Raw genomic sequence first — 26168 nt, forward strand, 5'->3', positions numbered from 1 at the left:
TTTTTCCCTCTACAGCTCCCTCTAGTACTACGGAAGTTATTCCATGATGTACTAACAGACGTCTACCACCCTATCCCTTCTTCTTGTTAGTGTTTGCCATATATACGTTTTCTCGCCGATACTCCGGAGAGCCTCCTTATTCCCTACCTTATCAGTCCACCTAATATTGATCATTCTTCTGTAGCAACACATCTCAAAGGCTTCGATTCTCTTGTGTTCCGGCTTTCCCACAGTCCTTGTTTCACTATCAATCAATACTGTGCTTCAAATGAACGTTCTAAGAAATTCATTCCTCAGATTATGACCTATGTTTGATATTATTATAATTGTCTTGGGCAGGCATACGCTTTTTGCCAATACTACTCTGGTTTCTATGTCCTCCTTTCCCCGTCCCGTTCCTTACTTTCATGTACGAGGTGCATTCAAGTTCTAAGGCCGCCGATTTTTTTTCTAATTAACTACTCACCTGAAATCGATGAAACTGGCGTTACTTCTCGACGTAATCGCCCTGCAGACGTACACATTTTTCACAACGCTGACGCCATGATTCCATGGCAGCGGCGACGGCTTCTTTAGGAGTCTGTTTTGACCACTGGAAAATCGCTGAGGCAATAGCAGCATGGCTGGTGAATGTGCGGCCACGGAGAGTGTCTTTCATTGTTGGAAAAAGCCAAAAGTCACTAGGAGCCAGGTCAGGTGAGTAGGGAGCATGAGGAATCACTTCAAAGTTGTTATCACGAAGAAACTGTTGCGTAACGTTAGCTCGATGTGCGGGTGCGTTGTCTTGGTGAAACAGCACACGCACAGCCCTTCCCGGACGTTCTTGTTGCAGTGCAGGAAGGAATTTGTTCTTCAAAACATTTTTGTAGGATGCACCTGTTACCGTAGTGCCCTTTGGAATGCAATGGGTAAGGATTACGCACTCGCTGTCCCAGAACATGGACACCATCATTTTTTCAGCACTGGCGGTTACCCGAAATTTTTTGGTGGCGGTGAATCTGTGTGCTTCCATTGAGCTGACTGGCACTTTGTTTCTGGATTGAAAAATGGCATCCACGTCTCATCCATTGTCACAACCGACGAAAAGGAAGTCCCATTCGTGCTGTCGTTGCGCGTCAACATTGCTTGGCAACATGCCACACGGTCAGCCGTGTGGTCGTCCGTCAGCATTCGTGGCACCCACCTGGATGACACTTTTCGTATTTTCAGGTCGTCATGCAGGATTGTGTGCACAGAACCCACAGAAATGCCAACTCTGGAGGCGATCTGTTCAACAGTCATTCGGCGATCCCCCAAAACAGTTCGCTCCACTTTCTCGATCATGTCATCAGACTAGCTTGTGCGAACCCGAGGTTGTTTCGGTTTGTTGTCATACGATGTTCTGCCTTCATTAAACTGTCACACCCACGAACGCACTTTCGACACATCCATAACCCCATCACCACATGTCTCCTTCAACTGTCGATGAATTTCAATTGGTTTCACACCACGCAAATTCAGAAAACGAATGATTGCACACTGTTCAAGTAAGGAAAACGTCGCCATTTTAAGTATTTAAAACAGTTCTCATTCTCGCCGCTGGCAGTAAAATTCCATCTCCCGTACGGTGCTGCCATCTCTGGGACGTGTTGACAATGAATGCGGCCTCATTTTAAAACAATGCGCATGTTTCTATCTCTTTCCAGTCCAGAGAAAAAAAAATCGGAGGCCTTAGAACTTGAATGCACCTTGTACTTCTTGATCACCAATCCTGATGTTAAGTTTCTCGCTTTTCTCTTGTCTGCTACTTCTCATTACTTTCGTCTTTCTTCGTTCTATTCTCAGTACATATTCTGTACTCATTACACTGTTCGTTCCATTAAGCAAATCCCGTGATTCTCCTTCACTTTCACTGAGGATAGCAATGTCATAAGCGGATCTTATCATTGATATCCTTTCACCTTGAATTTCGACTCCACTCTTGAACTTTTCTTTTATTATAGTCATTGCCTCTTCTTTGTATAGATTGAACAGTAGTAGCGAAAGCCCAGATCCCTGTCTTACATCCTTTTTATTCCGAGCACTTCAGCCACTCTTGGGCTCAGCATCTTTGTTCTCGCGTATATTGTATATTATCCGTCTTTCCCTATAGATTACCTCTATTTTCCTCAGAATTTCTAACTTCTTGCACCATTTGACATTGAGGAAGGTTTTTTCTAGGTCGACAAAATTCTATGAAAGTGTCTTAATTTTTCTTTAGTCTTGGTTCCATTATCAACCGCAACATTAGAAAAGCTTCTCTGGTGCCTTTACCTTTCCTAAAGCCAAACTGATCGTCATCTGACACAACCTCCATTTTCTTTCCCGTTCTTCTGTATACTGTTCTTATCATGAACCTGGGTACACGAGTTGTTAAGCTGATTGTGCGATAATTCTCGCACTTGTCGTGTCTTTCGGTCTCCGAAATCGTGTTAAAGCAATTTCAGGTCTAAATTACCTGCGCTCCTCCTTAAGTGGTACTGTGGAATGAACAATATCTTTCTTGCTTCGAAACAGACAGTGTATGTTAGTGGGAGGGAATTTGTTACAAGACATTTTAAGCTTTTATCTGTATTGCTCATGAATAGCTGCTTTACAAATACTCGCTAGATTCTGCTATTGTTTCGAGTCCAATTTCCAAAACAGATTTCAGTTCCACGTAAAATCATACAGCAATTAGTTTTCTTGATTAACAGTACATTTATTGGTATCACTCGCCTCATTAGGGGGGGGGGGGAGGACCGTTTTTGATTTGCGCAACTAGTTTTACTTTACAACTTGAATAACACTGGGTCGGTCCCAGCTATCGTAACTACTGTCCCTAGTCCATAAATATTCTTTCTGGTGACAAAACGTTGTCTGATTAATTTCCATTGGATCATGATTTCATTCCTGTAGTAGGATTAACATTATCGGGGATTTACTCATACAGTAATAACCTGAAGTGTTATGAAGTGAAGTTGTCAGCTGCTGGTGAATCGTGACAGGATAGCTAATTTGGTAAGAGCGTTGCCCGCGAAAGACAAGGTCTGGTCCGAGCCCCAGTCCGGTACACTGTTTTAACCTTCTAGGGCATTTAAACTCTGCTACATAGTGAAAGATTCGTTCCGAAAATAAAAGGTACAGTTTCCAAAAGTGTGGTAGTTCAACTCGAATCATCACCAGGTAACAGACGCCATTCAAATGGAGTAGCAATTTACAAGCGCATGCCTCATACGCATTAGTCATTCAGGACTACGTACCGCCTCAGATATTCATTGATTCTCCCCCTATGAACCATGGACCTTGTCGTTGGTGGGGAGGCTTGCGTGCTCAACTATACAGATAGCCGTACCGTAGGTGCAACCACAATGGAGGGATATCTGTTGAGAGGCCAGACAAACGTGTGGTTCCTGAAGAGGGGCAGCAGCCTTTTCAGTAGTTGCAAGGGCAACAGTCTGGATGATTGACTGATCTGTAATGTCAGATCCCTTAATAGAGCAGGTAAGTTAGAAAATTTAAAAAGGGAAATGGATAGGTTAAAGTTAGATATAGTGGGAATTAGTGAAGTTCGGTAGCAAGAGGACCAAGACTTTTGGTCAGGTGAATACAGAGTTATAAATACAAAATCAAATAGGGGTAATGCAGGAGTAGGTTTAATAATGAATAAAAAAATATGAGTGCGGGTTAGCTACTACAAACAGCATAGTGAACGCATTATTGTGGCCAAGATAGACACGAAGCCCACGCCTACTACAGTAGTACAAACTTATATGCCAGCTAGCTCTGCAGATGATGAAGAAATTGATGAAATGTATGATGAGATAAAAGAAATTATTCAGTTAGTGAAGGGAGACGAAAATTTTATAGTCATGAGTGACTGGAATTCGACAGTACGAAAAGGAAGAGAAGGAAACGTAGTAGGTGAATATGGATTGGGGCTAAGAAATGAAAGAGTAAACCGCCTGGTAGAATTTTGCACAGAGCATAACTTAATCATAGCTAACACTTGGTTCAAGAATCATGAAAGAAGGTTGTATACATGGAAGAACCCTGGAGACACTAAAAGGTTTCAGATAGATTATATAATGGTAAGACAGGGATTTAGGAACCAGATTTTAAATTGTAAGACATTTCCAGGGGCAGATGTGAACTCTGACCACAATCTATTGGTTATGAACTGTAGATTAAAACTGAAGGAACTGCAAAAGGTGGGAATTTAAGGAGATGAGCCCTGGATAAACTGACTAAACCAGAGGTTGTACAGAGTTTCAGGGACAGCATAAGGGAACAATTGACAGGAATGGGGGAAAGAAATACAGTAGAAGAAGAATCGGTAGCTTTGAGGAATGAAATAGTGAAGGCGGCAGAGGATCAAGTAGTAAAAAGACAAGCTAGTAGAAATCCTTGGGTAACAGAAGAGATACTGAATTTAATTGATGAAAGAGGAAAATGCAAAAATTCAGTAAGTGAAGCAGGCAAAAAGGAATACAAACGTCTCAAAAATGAGATCGACAGGAAATGGAAAATGGCTAAGCAGGGATTGCTAGAGGATAAATGTAAGGATGTAGAGGCTTATCTCACGAGGGGTAAGAGAGATACTGCTTACAGGAAAATTAAAGAGACCTTTGGAGAAAAGAGAACCACTTGTATGAATATCAAGAGCTCAGATGGAAACCCAGTTCTAAGCAAAGAAGGGAAAGCAGAAAGGTGGAAGGAGTATATAAAGGGTCTATACAGGGGCGATGTTCTTGAGGACAATATTATGGAAATGGAAGAGGATGTAGATGAATATGAATTGGGAGATACGATACTGCGTGAAGAGTTTGACAGAGCACTGAAAGACTTAAGTCGAAACAAGGCCCCAGGAGTAGACAACATTCCATTAGAACTACTGACAGCCTTGGGAGAGCCAGGCCTAACAAAACTCTACCATCTGGTGAGCAAGATGTATGAGACAGGCGAAATTCCCTCAGAATTCAAGAAGAATATAGTAATTCGAATCCCAAAGAAAGCAGGTGTTGATAGATGTGAAAATTACCGAACTACCAGTTTAATAAGTCACAGCTGTAAAATACTAACGCGAATTCTTTACAGACAAATGGAAAAACTGGTAGAAGCTGACCTCGGGGAAGATCGGTTTGGATTCCGTAGAAATGTTGGAACACGTGAGGCAATACTGACCTTACGACTTATCTTAGAAGAAAGATTAAGGAAAGGCAAACCTACGTTTCTAGCATTTGTAGACTTAGAGAAAGCTTTTAACGACGTTGACTTGAATACTCTCTTTCAAATTCTGAAGGTGGCAGGGGTAAAATACAGGGAGCGAAAGGCTATTTACAATTTGTACAGAAACCAGATGGCAGTTATAAGAGTCAAGGGACATGAAAGGGAAGCAGTGGTTGGGAAGGGAGTGAGACAGGGTTGTATCCTCTCCCAGATGCTATTCAATCTGTATATTGAGTAAGTAGTAAAGGAAACAAAAGAAAAGTTCGGAGTAGGTATTAAAATCCAGCGAGAAGAAATAAAAACTTTGAGGTTTGACGATGAGATTGTAATTCTGTCAGAGACAGCAAAGGACTTGGAAGAGTAGTTGGACGGAATGGACAGTGTCTTGAAAGGAGGGTATAAGATGAACATCAACAAAAGCAAGACGAGGATAATGGAATGTAGTCGAATTAAATCGGGTCATGCTGAGGGAATTAGATTAGGAAATGAGACACTTAAAGTAGTAAAGGAGTTTTGCTATTTGGGGAGCAAAATAACTGATGATGGTCGAAGTAGAGAGGACATAAAATGTAGACTGGCAATGGCAAGGAAAGCGTTTCTGAAGAACAGAAATTTGTTAACATCGAGTATAGATTTAAGTGTCAGGAAGTCGTTTCTGAAAGTATTTGTATGGAGTGTAGCCATGTATGGAAGTGAAACGTGGACGATAAATAGTTTAGACAAGAAGAGAATAGAAGCTTTCGAAATGTGGTGCTACAGAAGAATGCTGAAGATTAGATGGGTAGATCACATAACTAATCAGGAGGTATTGAATAGAATTGTGGAGAAGAGGAGTTTGTGCACAACTTGACTAGAAGAAGGGATCGGTTGGTAGGACATGTTCTGAGGCATCAAGGGATCACAAATTTAGTACTGGAGGGCAGCGTGGAGGGTAAAAATCGTAGAGGGAGACCAAGAGATGAATACACTAAGCAGATTCAGAAGGATGTAGGCTGAAGTAGGTACTGGGAGATGAAGAAGCTTGCACAGGATAGAGTAGCATGGAGAGCTGCATCAAACCAGTCTCAGGACTGAAGACCACAACAACAACAACAACAACATTGATTCTTAATCCCAAAATACAGTAGTCGGTTTAGCGCCCTATACCCTTTGAACGCATTCGAAACAGGTTGTCTATTGATTCTCAGAGTGTATTGCCTGATTTAAAACAGCAACGTGGAAAAATCGTACAAGGGAGAGTCAAGAAGAGTAAATTGTCGCTCTAGTAATGTACCTGAAAACCAGTAAAAATTAATGGCGTAGCTTTATTTATTTATTTTTTAAGGAGATAGTAAAAAATATATTTCTACCTACGTATTCTCTCAGTATTATGTCTGCGAATCACTTTGCTGGCGCAGCATGTGGAGGAGACATCCGTGAGCTGCTGGTGAACTTTCACGTTTTCCGCGGATTTCTGCGCATACCGCTACGCCTTGCATCCTGCCGTTTTTGCGTCCGGTGGCCCGTTACGTCGTTACTAGGGCAACGCGACCGTCTCCTGTCTGCAGCCTCAGGTGTGTGTGTGTGTGTGTGTGTGTGTGTGTGTGCGTGTGTGTGTGTTGTGTGTTTGTGTGTGGAGGGGTTGAGGGGGGGGGGGGGGGGGTTATTGCTGTAGCCTCCCAGATGCCGGCCTCCCACTACCCTGCCCTTGCCACGTGCACCGGCTTCCGCGCACCTAGTTACAAGTCATTACAGTGTTTCTCCTTGCGGTCTGTGGTCTGTGGACGGCGTACCATTAGATGTTCAAACACCAACAGAGACAAATAATTCTAGGGAGGCAAGCCAATCCATAAAATTTACACTCTCGAAACTTGCCACTAACCATGACCCTTAAAGTCGGCCACTCACGTTCTTCGTGCTGCCATTTCGCGTAAATGTTGTTACTTGCAGAAATCTTGTTCCTTTGCTTCTTTCAAGGACTAGCCGATTCCGTTGTTCAAGTTACAGAGGAAACTGTCGCCAACGTATCCATTATCTAGCTACGTATCTATACCATTCCGTCTGCATGATTAAATTTTTAATATTCTTCCTTCTCGCATTCAGTTTAGGTGGGAGACGCAGTTTTCTTTATTTTCGATGATTCTATCTTCTGTTGTTTTAAACAACACCTGACCTGTAAACAAAAACAGGCACAGCCATCACTTCATAAAATTCCGTTCCTGTTTCTTCTCTCATTTTTCTAGATAATAGTTTCTGAATTATTCCGCATATGCCGTGGTAATCGTTCGGTTTGTGATCGATATCAAGCTCAGTGCCATAAGTTATATTATAGCCAAGTTATTGAAACTGAGACACTTGCTCAATAGGTAATTTGGCTAGTGCTATTCCTTTCGGGGCCGGCCGTTGTGGCCGATCGGTTCTAGGCGCTTCAGTCCGGATCTGCGCTGCTGCTACGGTCGCAGGTTCGAATCCTGCCTCGGGCATGGATGTGCGTGTTGTCCTTAGGTTAGTTAGGTTTAAGTAGTTCTAAGTCTAGGGGACTGATGACCTCAGATGTTAAGTTCCATAGTGCTCAGAGCCATTTGAACAATTTTTATTCCTTTCGGACTCCATATTTGCCTATATAAACCATTGTCTTCGTCCTTTGTGTAGAGCAGTTCATGTTTTGCCCGGAGCAGAACTCTGGAAATCTCTGAGGTCATCATCAGTTTGTTGAATAGTAACCTGATCATCGGCAAACAGATTGTATTTAAGTATGTTCTTTCATTACAATTCCTGAGCTTCCATTTTCTAATTACATCATTTAAAAACCAAAGGAAATTTACTGTATTTAATATTATCTTTGTGCCATGATAGCTTTTTTATGACACCCATGGAGAGGTGATTTTACTAACACACAAACACATACACGCATTTTCTGAGTATTTTAGAATAAGTAACTCACGGTCGCCGGCGGCGGTTCGTTACGGAGTTAATAATGATTTATTCAGTTTGTGACCTCAGTTACCGATGCTTCTGTGAAAATACCTTCATAAAGGTGGAAAAGCCTGTGACATGCGATTACCTAAACGTACAACACAAAAGAAAAGAAATAATTCAAAGGCCAAGATCGCTTAAATACTATTTACTGTATGACCGGTTTCAACACACTAAAGGTGCCATCATCGGATCTGATTGTAGCTTAACATTTATAAACCATTTGGATATCACGATACATGAGGCAGACCAGCTGATATAAAATCATTGTCACAGAAATAAAAAATAAAAACTGCTCTCATGGTCATTCTATTCCATCAGATATATAAAACCGAAGTCACAAGATAAAACTATTTGGTACATGACCGCTGCTCGACTAACAACGGTCGGCATCACGCTGCCCTAATCCGCACCGGTTTACCTGCTGCGATTCTAGAATGGTTCAAATGGTTCTAAGCGCTATGGGACTTAACATCTGAGGTCTTCAGTCCCCTAGACTTAGAACTACTTAAACCTAACTAACCTAAGGACATCACACACATCCACGCCCGAGGCAGGATTCGAACCTGCGACCGTAGCAGCAGCGCGGTTCCAGACTGAAGCTCCTAGAACCGCTCGGCCACAGCGGCCGGCCGTTGTTAGTCGAGCAGCGGTCATGTACCAAATAGTTTTATCTTGTGACTTCGGTTTTATATATCTGATGGAATAGAATGACCATGAGAGCAGTTGTTTTTATTTTTTATTTCTGTGACAATGATTTTATATCAGCTACTCTGCCTCATTTATCGTTATATCCAAATGGTTTATAAATGTTAAGCTACACTCAGATCCGATGGTGGCACCTTTAGTGTGTTGAAACCGGTCATCCAGTAAATAGTATTTAAGCGATCTTGACCTTTGAATTATTTCTACAACAGAGTGATCGCCCCACAACACACTATGTGTTCACTACAAAAGAAAAGGTAATGCAACAGACCTCAAATGTTGCCGGCCGGTGTGGCCAAGCGGTTAAAGGCGCTACAGTCTGGAACCGCGTGACCGCTACGGTCGCAGGTTCGAATCCTGCCTCGGGCATGGATGTGTGTGATGTCCTTAGGTTAGTTAGGTTTAAGTAGTTCTAAGTTCTAGGGGACTGATGACCTTAGAAGTTAAGTCCCATAGTGCTCAGAGCCATTTTTTGAAGACCTCAAATGCAAAGCTACTGTGATGTGGTCGCCGTCGCTACAGGAACAGATCAGATAGTGTCGTTCTGCCGCAATGCCACTGCGTTCAATAAAACCACAAACGAGGCGCATATCGGACACCACTTCATCAGTAAACTTATCCGCACTGCTGTGTATCGTTACTAAGGTGTGCGCGTGACCAGTTATGCAGTGCCGCCGGGACTTACGAATCATCGTCGAATCCTGAGCCACTAAGAACTTCTTTCAATGGGCTACGAATGTGATAATCCGAAGGCGCCAGATCAAGGGAATACGGAGGTTGGGGCAAGCAGACGAATTTAAGGCCTCCCGGCACATATCCATCAGCCTTTCTTTCATTTCTGATGCCAAATGTTTTGGAACCAACCTTGCACATACTTTCTTGAACACCACTACCTCATGAACAATATGGTGTGCTGATCAGACACTAATGTTCATCGTCGTTGCAATGTCACTCAACGTAACACACCAGTTTTCCTGTGTCAACTGATCAACTCTCGCCATGATGTTCTCCATGACCGGACAAACTGAGTGTCCTTGGCGTGGAGAATCGTCTACACTTGTTACACCTCATTTGAACTTACCTGCCCCTCGTACACTTGTGTTTGACTCAAACAACTTTCACCATATTGCACTGCCATCTGACGGTGAATGTGGATTGGTTTCAATCCTTCAGCTAAAAGAATTCTAATGACACTCTATCGCCCACGTTGGTGCAAACTGCAAGGTTGCTGCCATCAAGTTTTAACGATTCCCAGAATCCCGTTCGCGAGGCACTCGTGCCAGCCCCATCGGATAATCTACACCACCACCAAATAACAAAGAAGCACAAACTTTGTCGAAGTTTCGTATTTTTATAAAACTTTTATGGTTTTTTATTGAGTAGACCTTATGTTTTGTCTTGGTTGGTTCTTCCAAGGGTCTTAACAATTTTGACGGAATATGGTCTACTCCAGGGGCTTTGTTTCGACTTACGTCTGCCAGTGACCCGTTAAATTCTCATCGCAATGTCATGGCTGTCTTATCATCTTCGTCTACTTCCTGTTTCCTTTCTATAATATTGCATTCAAATTCGTTTTCCTCGTACGGGCCCTCTATATATTCCTTTCACCTTTCAGCTTGCCCTTCTTTGATTAGTTATGAATTGTAATCTAAGCTTTTAATAGTCACACATGTGCTTCCATTTTCTCCAGGGTCTTTTTTTTTTATTTTCCTATAGGCGGCATCTATGTTTCTCGTCGTCATACATGATTCAACAGCTTGGCGTTTATCCTCTAGTTACTCCTGCTTCGTCGATTTGCAGTTGTTCCCTGCCACAATTTTTAGACGTTCATATTCTGTTCCCCTGCCTCATTTTCTGCCTTGTTTGTGATTTCTCCTTCTGTCGATTAAATTAGTGTCTTGTGTGTTATCCAAGGATTTCTAGAGGCTTTTGGTATTAACTTATATTATGATTACGTCTTTGTCTTATAAATAATTTTTTTAAAAATTCTGATAATTAAATAAAGAGTACCTACCCAGAAAGGTGCAGCCGCGCGGAATCATATTTGGTGTAAAGAAATAATTCCAGTGTTTGTTTTTAAACGATACCGTAAGTCTCAGATAACTTCCTCCATCGTCAGTGGCTTACTGTCACAACTGACGGTGCACTGACGTTACGCTAATATTCTATGTGTATAAGTCTTCAGAATTGCGTCGTGGTGAGGAATAATTTGTCCCCGGCAGAGATTTAGGTGAGCAGCCGGTCACCTCTAAGAGTGACGTAAAACATCATACAACTGACACATCAGCAGTCTGAGCTCATCGTGCAGCGCCACAGCTGCACTAAGTGACTGTCTCTCCCAGCAGAATAAAATGATTCCTTCCAGCAATCTGTTTATCTGGTTACAAACCAACTTTGTTGCTCCGCTTTCCATGAATTACTATTAACTCTGGCCGTGGTGATCCAGCGGATAGAGCACTAGACTTCAGCCTTGATCATCCCGGGTTCAGTCCCAGTTGGGGGTGGGGACTTCTCTTCGTTCCATACCTTCCAGGACGGCCCCAGATACATTCACAGTAACATTCTACCAAACTGAGTACCGGAGATCTTGACCTGGAGTAAAAGGCGGCCGGGGCGATACCACCCTCCCCCTCCTAGTGCCGGCAAACGAAACGCTGCACTCTACCTGCAGTCAGACGAGAAACCTGTTCACGGGTTGAGTGCCGTAGCTCTTACTATTTTATTCTCAACATAAACCCTGCATTGTTTCCACTAGACATATATAGTTTCTACAATTTACGTTATAGTGAGTTCTTGGTGTTATACCTCACTTTACGTGTAAGAATTTTTGTAACATCTGTGGCGTTATGTGAACCCATTGTACAAGATGTAGACTGCCGGCTTAGACGTAAGGAAGGACCTGAGGGTCCTAATCTTACCACGATAAATAAATCAATAAATAAAGAAAACTAAGCAAATAATGTAGCTTTTTCGTACATTTCAAATAGGTATCAGAGAGGGCCAACAAAAGGAAGTCACTAGTAATGGATCAACGAGAACTTCTGAAGGGACGATCCAGAGTATTTTTCATAGAAGACTGGGAGCCAAAGATTCCAGGCAAGAGGCTCTCGCATGTCTAACGTTAGGCACAGGCCAAGGTATTTACACATGTTACCATAGTTTATGTAGATGTCTAAGATGGAGGAATATTAGTGGAGCATCCGAACTCCTTGGAAAGTAAACAACTCTGCATAATCGTCTGTAGCCTCTCAGCATCGAGTGTCCGCTTCCACACACCACGAGGGATATAGCCGAAGTCCTGTTTGCAGCTGTTGCTTCCAACAACCGAACCCAAACAGGTCGGTGCATGAGACGAGACGAGGAAGAAGAAGACAGAAACTCTGTTTCCTTCCGTTCCCGGGACAGCTCTCAGACAAAACCGCGAGGCTGATCGAAAAATCCAACATAAATACCGTCTTCCAACCACCGCCGAAGACGAAAGAGTGGCTCGGCTTTTCGAAAGACCCACGAGAAATGAACGTACCGGGAATACACAACATCGCCTGCGCGTGTGACCGATAGTACTCTGGCAAACGCAGTGCTGTTTTTCGAAATGCTGCGAGGAGCAAATCAGGCGTGTGCGACTGGGACAGACAGAGCAATCAACAATAGCAGGGCATAGCATCAAGGTAGACGACACATATGACTTACAGAACATCAAGGTGCTTTGCAAGCAACCAGCTATTGGGCCAGTGTCATCAAGGAATCGGATTCTGTGTTGTCAGCAGAGACGAAGGATGCCGACTAAGTGCGGAATGGAACCCTGAGTTAGCGGTAATAGGACGAGAGACCAACCAGCACCGTCCAACTCCCAAGACGCGGCCGAAACGCCCACGCAGAGGTGCCGAGTACCCGCTACTACCCCCTCCCCGGCGACCGGCCGGACGGTACACAGCCGCTCGTAGTCATTAGACTAGTATGAATATCACAGCCTCCGCGTAATTCGACATCACGCCAGAAGATGATAAGTATGAAATTCGTCGAAACGTCGCGGTAATTTTAGCACTGCCACTGGGCTGCAAACCCGACAGTTTTCACCAACAGTATACGCCTAGCCGGCCGGAGTGGCCGAGCGGTTCTAGGCGCTACAGTCTGGAACCGCGCGACCGCTACGGTCGCAGGTTCGAATCCTGCCTCGGGCATGGATGTGTGTGATGTCCTTAGGTTAGTTAGGTTTAAGTAGTTCTAAGTTCTAGGGGACTGATGACCTCAGAAGTTAAGTCTCATAGTGCTCAGAGCCAGAGTATACGCCTAGAGAGTCTATATTCACATGTGAATAATGTTCTAGAACTACACAGAGAATTTCGCAGCACCGTCTTTCAGTTTTCATTCGGTCTTTGTGTTTAGCCAGATATCAACACTTTGCTTCAGTTACGTAGAGACTTCGGATAGGAAGAAGCACCCGTCGTCCCACAGTAAGACCATTGCGCAACAAGAGTGGCGCCTTATCAAAAAGAGTACATGTACCTGGTTTCCTGTTGACACAGTGCCGCTACGGTGCGGTTAACAGGTAGATCACAGTGTCCGAGGAAATTACTCAGGAACTGAAAACGTACTTTAAAGTGGACGTACGTGCGGAAGTACGCTTCTTGTGGACAAAAGTCTAGACTGCACACAGATTCATGGTGAAGTTCTAGCGGTATATGTGCCCAAATGCAGCGTGGCTTCCAACCGTAGTCAAATGGTGCCATATGATCAACGTCGTGTAGACTTCGGTGATGCTTTCTGGGAAGTCCAGATCTTGCATCATGCGAGCTGCATCTTTACTGCAACCAGAAAGAACAGCTCAGGAACTGGGAGTGGGGGGGGGGGGGGGGGGGAATGATTTTTCCAACGATGAGGACGATCACAAGCCGGTTCTCGAATGGCTTCATGACCAAGGAGCGGATTTCTATCGTCGAGCAAATGGACAATTAATAGAACGTTCCGAGTGTTGTTTATCGAGACTTGGTCACTATGTTGATAAATTACTTGGACTGCTGTAACAATGTGTAACTTACTTTTCGAAGTCACCTCGTATAACGAAGGGTAACTCTCTTTAAAAGTAAATAAATGCAATATAATGTCCATAACAAAGAGCAAAATCTGACACTATCCTATCATAAAATTTGGGTGGACACCCTGGACTACGACATCGTTGGAACATTTAGGAGTAATGCTAAGAAGCGGTAGTAAATTGGATGAAAACGTAAAACGAGTAATAAGGTACTTCAAAATGAATTTTTGGAACGAAGGTGAGGCTACTCGCGTAAAAAATTGTTGTATAAATTTAGACAACTTGTACGGGACGAAGATTGCGTCATAACTCTGCTGACCCCTTCATATAAACGGCACAGGAACGGAATACGACAGAACATGTCCAATGCTAAAGCACCAAACAGTAACTTGCGAAGGGCATTCTAACACAAAAAAGTCTCTCGACGAAGGAGTTATCCTAATGGGACTGAAATCGGTAGATGTGGTGTATATGAACGGAGAATAAATGATTATAATTTCATAAAAATTGGACGATTTATTCAAGAGCAAGTCAATAACGCCTTGATCCACCACTAGCCCTTATGCAAGCAGTAGTTATTCAGCTTGGCTTTGATTGACAGAATTGTTGCATATCGTTGTGAGAGATATCCAGCCAAATTGTTTCCAATTGGCGGGTTACATCGTTGCCGCGCGGGATTAGCCGAGCAGTCTGGGGCGCTGCAGTCATGGACTGTGCGGCTGGTCCCGGCGGAGGTTCGAGTCCTCCCTCGGGCATGGGTGTGTGTGTTTGCCCTTAGGATAATTTAGGTTAAGTAGTGTGTAAGCTTAGGGACTGCTGACCTTACTAGTTAAGTCCCATAAGATTTCACACACATTTGAACATTTTTTGGTTACATCGTCAAAATCCCGAACTGGTTGGAGGGCCCTGACCGTAACGCTCCAAACTTTGTCGACTGAGGAGAGATCCGGCGATCTTGCTAGTCAAGGTACGGTTTGGCGCGAGCATTATCTTGCTGAAATGTAAGTCTGGGATGGCTTCCCATAAAGGGCAACAAAACAGAGCATAGGATATCGTCGAAGTACCGCTGGCCGTCGGACCATATGGCGCTCGACAGTCAGGTTGATATCACACTGTTGTCCAGGGCGTCTCCAGAAATGTCTTCGATGGTCATCGGGGCTTAATTCGAAGCGGGACTCATCGCTGAAGACAGTTCTCAATTCTACTCCAGTCAATGAGATTACAGGCCGAAGACGTGTCTGGTGCCGCCCCCGACACCAATGGGACACCAACCTGATTGTCGCCCGCCATGTGGCTGGACAACCAGAAGTGATGGTCTGCGGTGCTTTTCACAGAAGGATATTTTACGCCTCGTCTTGTTGCCCTTCATGGCAAACCACCCATTTCAGCAGGATAATGCCCACCCCTACACGGCAAGAGTTCTCATGCTTGTCTTCGTGCTTGCCAAAACCTATCTTGGCTAGCAAAGTCGTCGGATCTCTCCCCAAATGAGAACATTTGGAACCTTATGGACAGGGCTCTGCAACCAGCTCGGGATTTTGACAGTCTAACGCCCCAGTTGGACAGAATTTGGTACGATATCCCTAAGGAGGACATCCAACAACTCTGTCAATCAATGCCAAGTCGAATAACTGCTTGCATAAGGGCCAGAGGTGAACCAAGCGTTATTGACATGCTCACTTTGTGAAGTTCTTTCTCTTGAAAAAATCATCCATTTTTTCTGAAATTGTAATCATTTGTTTATCTACGCATGTACATCGCATCACATTTCCCATTCGGGTAATTTCTTCGTGGTGTGTCTATTTTTTTCTTTTTTTGCCTTAGAGTGGATATACACTCCTGGAAATGGAAAAAAGAACACATTGACACCGGTGTGTCAGACCCACCATACTTGCTCCGGACACTGTACAAGCAATGATCACACGCACGGCACAGCGGACACACCAGGAACCGCGGTGTTGGCCGTCGAATGGCGCTAGCTGCGCAGCATTTGTGCACCGCCGCCGTCAGTGTCAGCCAGTTTGCCGTGGCATACGGAGCTCCATCGCAGTCTTTAACACTGGTAGCATGCCGCGACAGCGTGGACGTGAACCGTATGTGCAGTTGACGGACTTTGAGCGAGGGCGTATAGTGGGCATGCGGGAGGCCGGGTGGACGTACCGCCGAATTGCTCAACACGTGGGGCGTGAGGTCTCCACAGTACATCGATGTTGTCGCCAGTGGTCGGCGGAAGGTGCACGTGCCCGTCGACCTGGGACCGGACCGCAGCGACGCACGGATGCACGCCAAGACCGTAGGATCCTACGCAGTGCCGTAGGGGACCGCATCGCCACTTCCCAGCAAATTAGGGACACTGTTGCTCCTGGGGTATCGGCGAGGACCATTCGCAACCGTCTCCATGAAGCTGGGCTACGGTCCCGCACACCGTTAGGCCGTCTTCCGCTCACGCCCCAACATCGTGCAGCCCGCCTCCAGTGGTGTCGCGACAGGCGTGAATGGAGGGACGAATGGAGACGTGTCGTCTTCAGCGATGAGAGTCGCTTCTGCCTTGGTGCCAATGATGGTCGTATGCGTGTTTGGCGCCGTGCAGGTGAGCGCCACAATCAGGACTGCATACGACCGAGGCACACATGGCCAACACCCGGCATCATGGTGTGGGGAGCGATCTCCTACACTGGCCGTACACCACTGGTGATCGTCGAGGGGACACTGAATAGTGCACGGTACATCCAAACCGTCATCGAACCCATCGTTCTACCATTCCTAGACCGGCAAGGGAACTTGCTGTTCCAACAGGACAATGCATGTCCGCATGTATCCCGTGCCACCCAACGTGCTCTAGAAGGTGTAAGTCAACTACCCTGGCCAGCAAGATCTCCGGATCTGTCCCCCATTGAGCATGTTTGGGACTGGATGAAGCGTCGTCTCACGCGGTCTGCACGTCCAGCACGAACGCTGGTCCAACTGAGGCGCCAGGTGGAAATGGCATGGCAAGCCGTTCCACAGGACTACATCCAGCATCTCTACGATCGTCTCCATGGGAGAATAGCAGCCTGCATTGCTGCGAAAGGTGGATATACACTGTACTAGTGCCGACATTGTGCATGCTCTGTTGCCTGTGTCTATGTGCCTGTGGTTCTGTCAGTGTGATCATGTGATGTATCTGACCCCAGGAATGTGTCAACAAAGTTTCCCCTTCCTGGGACAATGAATTCACGGTGTTCTTATTTCAATTTCCAGGAGTGTATGTATGTGTAGCTATTAGCTCCGCATCGGTAGACATTGATCCTCAAGACACCTCTGGGTATCGCCTACCACTGTTGTGACATTTACAATGATCATTTGATAATTAGTACTTTGTCTGCTAACTAATTTAAAGACTGGGCGAATCCAACATATCGCGGAAGAGAGCACGAAAGTCCTAATGCACCAAGTGCAAGTAAGGGAGTTAAAACCGAACGCTTTTCATCAAGATAGGTGTAATCATCACGTATCGCTTACCTTGTAAGGGATACTCTCCATGAAGAGGGACGTAACATAAAACGGCAACAATAGCACGAAAATCCCTCAAACTCAATATGTTTTTACCCTGTAATAGTTTGCCACAATTACGAAAGAGTTATGTAACTGAATTTGTGTCATACAGATCTACTAGTCCGATACAAAAATACGCCTTGCTCCACTAAAAAGAATTAAGTTTATGCCTCTATCTCTGTTATTAATGATGCTGTAGAACAGTTGATCTTCTCGTTTCATGTGCTCCTGGTCATTATTTCTCTGTATGATAAACAGGTTACATATATCTTTAACAATTCGAAGTAAGTTATTTAGGTGAAAGCGCAGGAAAAACACGTACGTACGAAGACGTACCTTTCAGTTTCAAGTAGTGCGTGATTTTTGTTCGACCTCTGACTGTGAGATGCTATTAGAAATACAAGGAGGTACTGAGTAACAAATAAAAATGTTTTCTGTCAGTCTTGATTGCACCGGTACACAATGTTATTACCGATTTCGGTATACTGTTGCCATGTTCAGATCACTGCCAATGTTACCTACCGGAATAGTGAGCCACAGTACATCTTTATTGGCATAGTACGTCAAAATTGACTCATGACAAAACATCTTTCAGAAAAATTATTTTTCTAAGGCTTTCAGAGTTAAAAGGTGAAAATTAAAAAAATGATGAAGTGTAAAGGCGAAAACCTAATTGCTAAGAGTAAGTTCTACGTTTGCATTTTCCTAAGGAATAAACTTCCTACATGAATACGTTAGTGATTAACTTAGACGAAATGTAGATTCACATAGGCAACACCATGAATAAATTACAATGACGCGACTGCCTGGGAGATAGAAGGTGACAACAGAAGTAACTTATCTGTAATAGACAACCGGCTATTGAATATTTCCAGTTAATCCACCCTATTACTTTGCTTAACTTTACATTTTGAACGTTCCAGACTGATGACCAGTACTGAAGATGCGGTCGACGAAGGCTTCGTAATCTACCGCTTTCGTGCGTGAATTACATTTTTTTATGCTTCATCCAATGAATGTCAGTCCGACATCTACCTTACAATGTCTTATGTGGTCGTACCCCCTTGGGTCACACCAGATGCATACACCTAGAACTATTTCCAGTGGCTGATCACAAAAGAACAATTCAATAAAAATGGATCTTTCTGCCTATTAATGAACGATATGTTCTTTTTATTTATGTTTAGAGTCAACTGCCACTTCTTGCACCAAAGGTTGGTTCTCCTCAGGTCCGACGTATTTTACTATGATTTTCTGTTCTTGCGAATTTTCTGTACCCAACTTTACTGTCCCTGGTCAACCTCCGACATTACTCACAAGAATGCTGACATTTATGCATACCAACATTGCGTTTTCGCATCCTTTTATTTTAAGAAATCATACACAAAAGCACGCATTTTTGAAAAATAGTAAGTACGCCGGAAACCAGAAATAGTTTTTCTTTCGTTGCACACTATATATAATACAAAAACATCTACTTAGGATACATTAGCTTCAATGGCTATTTTCAGTTGTTTGATATACTTATTTTCGTTTGTTATGCTGTCAGAGAGTGTGAAGTGGTAAACGCAGCACGTATGCGAAGTATAAATCTTGAAATTTGTTATAATTTATGGTGAATGAATGTATGAATCATGGAGCAGTAAGTTAGATCAACTAAAGATAGTGTATTCTCGGTGTTTTGGCTGCCTTCCAACCGCTGCACGGGTAACTGAAGATATTGCCAAAAATAACTGATATCGGAAAATGAACGTTATTTGTCATACCTGCGAGTTGACAATGATAGTTCCGCCCACCTCTGGTGGGAGAGACGTTGCCGAACGAAACTTTTAAACGCCTGACAGTGCTACACTTGGAATAAAACCAGTGTGTTCAGTTTTATTGCGTATCTCTCTCTATCGGTCTCTCTTTGTATGGCGTTGACATACGACAGCGCTACCCATAAGATATCAGTTGGTCTTGTCGGATAATACAAAAGTAGATGTTATATATAGAAATAGTTGTGATTTATTTTGATAAAACCTAATTCTTTGTTATCTATAATGAGAAATCTCTTGTGTCTGTTACCACGATGTACGCATTTTGAGCTACCACCACACTGTCTCCGTAATTTAGTGGTTAGCGTTGTTAGTTGCATAACGCGGAGGTCCTGGCTTCGACACCTGTAGAATATCTTACTCATTTATATTGTGCGAAGGCCTATAACAGGAAGCATCCAGCGTAGTATTAAATACTAAACCCCTGATTCTTTAAAGAATCTAACTCCCATGTGCAAAAAGTCTTCAAACGTCTGATTACTTTAAAAACGAGTTGACGTTTTAAGTATTTAATCATATATACTGGCGACTCCTCACATCACTGATAGGTGAAGGCTACATTAAAGACAATCTGAAATTTCCCCGCTATATCTCGGTTTCCAGGGATGTGCCTTACCAGCTTGAGCGCCAGGCCCGACACCTAGACTAGTGGAGCCAACAGAAAAGCTGATCAACATAGCAACCGACGATCTTGACATCCATATTACCGAAATCGTAGCACATGTAAATGCTTGCAGCGAGTTTGGGAACCACATAGGGTGACCAATTCACCCGTATGTCTCGGTATGTCCCGTATCACAGCACTTTCTTTTTTTTTTTTTTTTTTTTTTTTTTTTTTTTTTTTTTTTTTTGTCCTCCTGGCTCCATCATTGTCTGCCTGTTTCTCTTGCATACATAGTCAGTGATCACTATTACAGATTTTAATCCCGCTTAGTATTGTCAAGAGCAGACCCACGCGGAAAGGGAAAAAAATCATAGATGTAGTTTTTAGGAGGTTTCCCACAACTGGTACCCAAGTCCTGCCTCAGTAACATGATTCGCAAACATTTAGAAACCTTTCCCTCATTTTCAGATGTGTAACACTAGTCGCAAACAGTTGCGGTACAATCATTCCGTTCCAGGAAATTATCGGGGTGGCGACAGGAAGGGCCCCTTATACTAAGCCTGTCACATCCGTTAATGACCATGCCAACCCCGCCCCGATGCGAGACGAAGGCAGAAGAAAGGAAGAAGGAGGACTATCGATAGTTCAGATTCCCTGACCGACTGATCTCGAAATTTTTTTGTATATTAATCGATAAAAAGAGTCTTTTCTGTTCGTGCTTCTACTTAAAGATCACGGTTTTTCTCAAAAGAATGCTTGAGACTACGCGTATAGAGGAGTCGTGAGAAGGGGACTGTTTACCTTTAAAGTACAAATACTCCGAGAAGCAGTATTTAGTATGTCCAATTCTTTCAATAGGTTTTGGTATGCTGTTCTTGAACTTACACCGCAATGAATCTTTATACACGCTTTTTCACTCTAAAGACTTTCTCCTGGTTTGTGTATTACCCCAAAATATGGTACCGTATAACCTGATAGAGTAAAAGTAGGCACAGTATGGCTTTTTTTATTTTCATTTTTATATCTCCACTGTCACGCATTCGAAGAAATTCAGATGTAGTTGCGCAGTTGAAATTTATTGCTGCTAAATCTCCCTTAAAACTATCATAAAACCACAGTGGAAATCAAAAATGTTTTGTAATTTATAAATTAATGTTTCCGTCAGAGTTGCAAATAATATTTTTATTAGTAACTGGTTTTGAACTTTTCGTTCATTCTCAAACCATCATTAGAAGTTGCAATGTTATCAACAAAACATGAAATACAACATTTTCAAACATTTTGCGCGCACAATTTACATTAGTGCAACAAATCTTTTGTGACATAACTGCATTTGTAGTGCTTCACTGTACAGAATACATTTGGTTTACATCAGCTCAATATAATAATAATGTTACTTGACTGTATTACGTTTGTCTTGACAGATTCAAAATTCGATAGGCGTCTTCAGTTATTATGATACATTGGTCTGATCTAAAAAACAAATGTATTATGTACAGTGAAACATTACAAATGCACGTATATCACAAAACATTTATTGCATTGCTGTAATCTCTGCACACAAAAAGTTTCTCATATTGTATTTCATGTATTGTTAGTAACATTGTATCTTTTAATATAGGTAATGGTTTGATAATGAACGAAAAGCTCGAAACTAGTCACTCATAAAAATATTATTTGCAAATCTGACAGAAACCTTAATTCATAAATTTCAGATATATTGAGTTGCTCATCCAACGCAGTGTTGGAATTACGTAAAAAAATGTTTTATTTGCAACATTTAGCTACACCTTCCACATACTTCTCTACGTAGTCGCCGCTCCAACTTAGAGATATGTCGTAGTGTGGTAGCTACTTTCTAACACCCTCGTAATAGAAGGCAGCCGCCTGAGATACCTGCCATTCCCTACGCTGGACTGCAGCTCGTTGTCCGTGCCAAAATGCTGTCCTCATTGCCAGCGGTTCATGAGAGCGAAGAGATGACAATTAGAAGAAGCGAAGTGAGTGATCAAACACCTCCTACCGAAACAGCTGCAGCTGTGTCGCCTGATAAACAAAGTAAGAGTCTACGGAATATCAGACCAGCTGTGTGGCTGGATTGAAGACTTTTAGCAAACAGAACACAGCATGTTGTTCTCAATGGAGAGACGTCTACAGACGTTAAAGTAACCTCTGGCGTGCCACAGGGGAGTGCTATGGGACCATTGATTTTCACAATATGTATAAATGACCTAGTAGATTGTGTCGGAAGTTCCATACGGCTTTTCGCGGATGATGCTGTAGTATACAGAGAAGTTGCAGCATTAGAAAATTGCAGCGAAATGCAGGAAGATCTGCAGCGGATAGGCACTTGGTGCAGGGAGTGGCAACTGACCCTTAACATAGACAAATGTAATGTATTGCGAATACATAGAAAGAAGGATCCTTTATTCTATGATTATATGATAGCGGAACAAACACTGGTAGCAGTTACTTCTGTAAAATATCTGGGAGTATGCGTGCGGAACAGTTTGAAGTGGAATGATCATATAAAATTAATTGTTGGTAAGGCGGGTGCCAGGTTGAGATTTATTGGGAGAATCCATAGAAAATGTAGTGCATCAACAAAGGAGGTGGCTTACAAAACACTCGTTCGACCTATACTTGAATATTGCTCATCAGTGTGGGACCCGTACCAGGTCGGGTTGACAGAGGAGATAGAGGAGATCCAAAGAAGAGCGGCGCGTTTCGTCACAGGGTTATTTGGTAACCGTGATAGCGTTACGGAAATGTTTATCAAACTCAAGTGGCAGACTCTGCAAGAGAGGCGCTCTGCATCGCGGTGTAGCCTGCTGTCCAGGTTTCGAGAGGGTGCGTTTCTGGATGAGGTATCGAATATATTGCTTCCCCCTACTTATACCTCCCAGGGAGATCACGAACGTAAAATTAGAGAGATTCGAGCGCGCACGGAGGCTTTCCGGCAGTCATACGCGACTGGAACAGGAAAGGGAGGTAATGACAGTGGCACATAAATTTCCCTCCGCCACACACCATTGAGTGGCTTGCGGAGTATAAATGTAGATGTAGATGTAATGTATTTGTTGGACCTGCAGTGTGCGGCCGCGAATTGTCACGGAGAAGGAAACACACGTGAATTACGTTATCTGGGCTAAACGAATTGAGGAACAGCCCCTCAACAGGCACTTCGCGCTTGGCGGGAGTCAGTATTGTTGTAGGCATTCTTAGGTGCAGACTGTGCCTTCAGAACTGAAAAGTGCGATTTGGCGGAATAGACTGCCATACTAGAGACATACCGAAACACATATGTGCAAAACTTAGCCGCATTTTCACTGTGGTTTTAATTTCGCGACCGCTTGGACTTTGAAAAAGAAAAACAAAAAATCTTGCTCTTGTACTGTATGGAATAATCATGCCAATGGCTGAAGCACGACTCACCCCTGTCCGTCCTATTGGAGGCAGCGACAATTGCCGATGGAAGAGCAGCCTCGACATTGCCGGTGGTGGTAGAGTCTGGCGTGGTGGAAGATCGGTCGACGGCGGTCGCGAAGACATCGTCGCCGGGGTCGGCGAACACGTCGTCGACTATCGTCATATCGTTGGCGGCGGTGGCGTCAGGGGTGTTGGAATCGACGGCGTACGTGGGGAACAGCGCTGTGGCGGCTCTGCCGTGTTGGAGCACCACCACCACCACCACTACAACAGCTACCAGCAGCGGCAGCCGCGGCGGCGGCGTGCAGAAGGCGCGCTGGACCATGGCGGGCGCTGTCGCGGGCGGCTGACTCGCGGCTGTGCGTGGCGGCGGCCGGTGGCTGGGCGGCCGGCACCGGCGGCCGGCGCACCGTTAGCGGACCCGCCGCTTGCGAAAACCCGCCTCCTGCCGCAGCCGCGTCCCGGCCACATCCGCTAGCCTCAAAAAAAACCCCATGGAACGGGTTCTCGTCGCGTAAACACGCCCGTTTTCGATATTCCCTCTACGTCTAGGCGGTCACACTGTGTTGAAACAGTAGCCTCCTCTGGAGCCTTAAAAACACTGAAGAGCCAAAGAAACTGGTACACCTGCCTATTATCGTGAAGGGCCCCCGCGAGCACGCAGATGTGCCGCAACACGACGTGGCATGGACTCGACTAATGTTTGAAGAAGTGCTGGAAGGAATTGACACCATGAATCCTGCAGTGCTTTCCGTAAATCAGTAGCGGTACGAGGGGGTACAGGTCTCTTCTGAACAGCACGTTGCAAGGCATCCCAGATATGCTCAATAACGTTCATGTGTCGGAATTTTGGTGATTAGCAGTAGTGTTTAAACTCAGAAGAGTATTCCTGGAACCACTCTGTAGCAATTCTGGACGTGTGGAGTGTCGCATTGTCCTGTTGGAATTGCCCAAGTCTGTCGGAATGCACAATGGACATGAATGGATGCAGGTGACCAGACAGGGTGCTTACATACGTGTCACCTATCAGAGTCGTATCTAGACGTACCAGGGGTCCCATATCACTACAAATGTACACGCCCCACTCCATTACAGAGCCTCCACCAGCTTGAACAGCCCCTGCTGACATGCGAGGTCCATGGATTCATGAGGTTGTCTCCATAACCATACATCCGCTCGATATAATCTGAAACGAGACTCGTCCGACCAGGCAACATGTTTCCAGTCATCAACAATCCAATGTCGCTGTTGATGGTGTAAGTAGGCTGTTTAGGTTTTTATGTTGGTAATGCCATGTAGTGCTCTGTATGAAAATCGCTAACTGTGCTGTGTGCAGTCTGTCACTGGTTGGACTCATTGTTGGAGTGTTGGGCAGTTGGATGTGAACAGCGCGTAGCGTTCGGCAGTTGGAGGTGAGCTGGCAGCAGTGGTGGATGTGGGGAGAGAGATGCCAGAGTTTTGAGAGGACGATCTGGACGTGTGTCCGTCAGAAAAACGAAATATGTTTAATTGGGTGTCATAAAATTATATATATATATATATATATATATATATATATATATATATATATATATATATATATATATATATATATATATAGTGACTTTTGAAGGCTATTAAGGTAAATACATTGTTTGTTCTCTATCAAGATCTTTCATTTGCTAACTCAAAAATAGCTCTGAGCACTATGGGACTTAACTTCTGAGGTCATCAGTCCCCTAGAACTTAGAACTACTTAAACCTAACTAACCTAAGGACGTCACACACATCCATGCCCGAGGCAGGATTCGAACCTGCGACCGTAGCGGTCGCGCGGTTCCAGACTGTAGCGCTCGGCCACTCCGGCCGGCCCATTTGCTAACTATGCCTATCAGTAGTTAGTGCCTTCAGTAGTTAGAATCTTTTATTTAGCTGGCAGTATTGGCGCTCGCTGTATTGCAGTAGTTCGAAAAAAATGGTTCAAATGGCTCTGAGCACTATGGGACTTAACATCTTAGGTCATCTGTCTCCTAGAACTTAGAACTACTTAAACCTAACTAACTTAAGGACATCACACAACATCCAGCCATCACGAGGCAGAGAAAATCCCTGACCCCGCCGGGAATCGAACCCGGGAACCCGGGCGTGGAAAGCGAGAACGCTACCGCACGACCACGAGATGCGGGCTGCAGTAGTTCGAGTAAAGAAGATTTTTGTGAGGTAAGTGATTCCTGAAAGGTATAGGTTATTTTTAGTCAGGGCCATTCTTTTGTCGGGATTATTGAAAGTCAGACTGCGTTACGCTGAAAATATTGTGTGTCAGTTTAGTGATGATCAGAGTAAGTAAAAAGAAAGTTGTCTGAGTACGTTCAGTTTTACTCAACTGTCTCTGTATCAAATAACGTAAGACTTTTTCCAGCACTGTCATTCTTAATTTTTCTTAGGGGACGTTTCAATGGCCCCAGGAGAGGCGCAAAGCTTCGTATGAGCAGTCGTCAAGGGTACACAAGTGGGCCTTTCTGCTCCGAAAGCCCATACCGATTATGTTCCGTTGAATGGTTCGCACGCTGACACTTTTTGATGGCACAGCACTGAAATCTGCAGCAATTTGCTGAAGGCTTGCACTTCCCTCGCGTTCAACGAATGTCTTCAGTCGTCGTTGGTCCCGTTCTTGCAAGATCTTTTATCGGCGTTGGAGATTTGATGTTTTACCGGATTACTGATATTCACGCTACACTCCTGAAATGATCATACGGGAAAATCTCCACTTCATCGGTACCTCGGAGATGCTGCGTCCCGTCGCTCGTGCGGCGACTATAACACCACGTTCAAACTCACTTAAATGTTGATAAGCTGCCATTGCAGCAGCAGTAACTGATCTAAC

The 26168-nt window shown here is 44.0% G+C and overlaps 1 protein-coding gene across 1 annotated transcript in view; it reads right to left on the bottom strand.

Annotated features, from left to right (window-relative positions):
• Positions 1 to 23538, bottom strand: part of LOC126148472 (uncharacterized) — a 222676-nt gene extending 199138 nt beyond the window's left edge. The window contains exon 1 of the mRNA XM_049915759.1: positions 23312 to 23538. Coding sequence (XP_049771716.1) covers positions 23312 to 23468 — 157 coding nt within the window. The 5' untranslated portion in view covers positions 23469 to 23538. The remainder of the gene's footprint in view (positions 1 to 23311) is intronic.
• Positions 23539 to 26168: the final 2630 nt, after the last annotated feature.

This window comes from Schistocerca cancellata, chromosome 2 (genome assembly GCF_023864275.1).
Source record: "Schistocerca cancellata isolate TAMUIC-IGC-003103 chromosome 2, iqSchCanc2.1, whole genome shotgun sequence".
In the NCBI taxonomy this organism is placed as follows: Eukaryota; Metazoa; Arthropoda; class Insecta; order Orthoptera; family Acrididae; genus Schistocerca; species Schistocerca cancellata.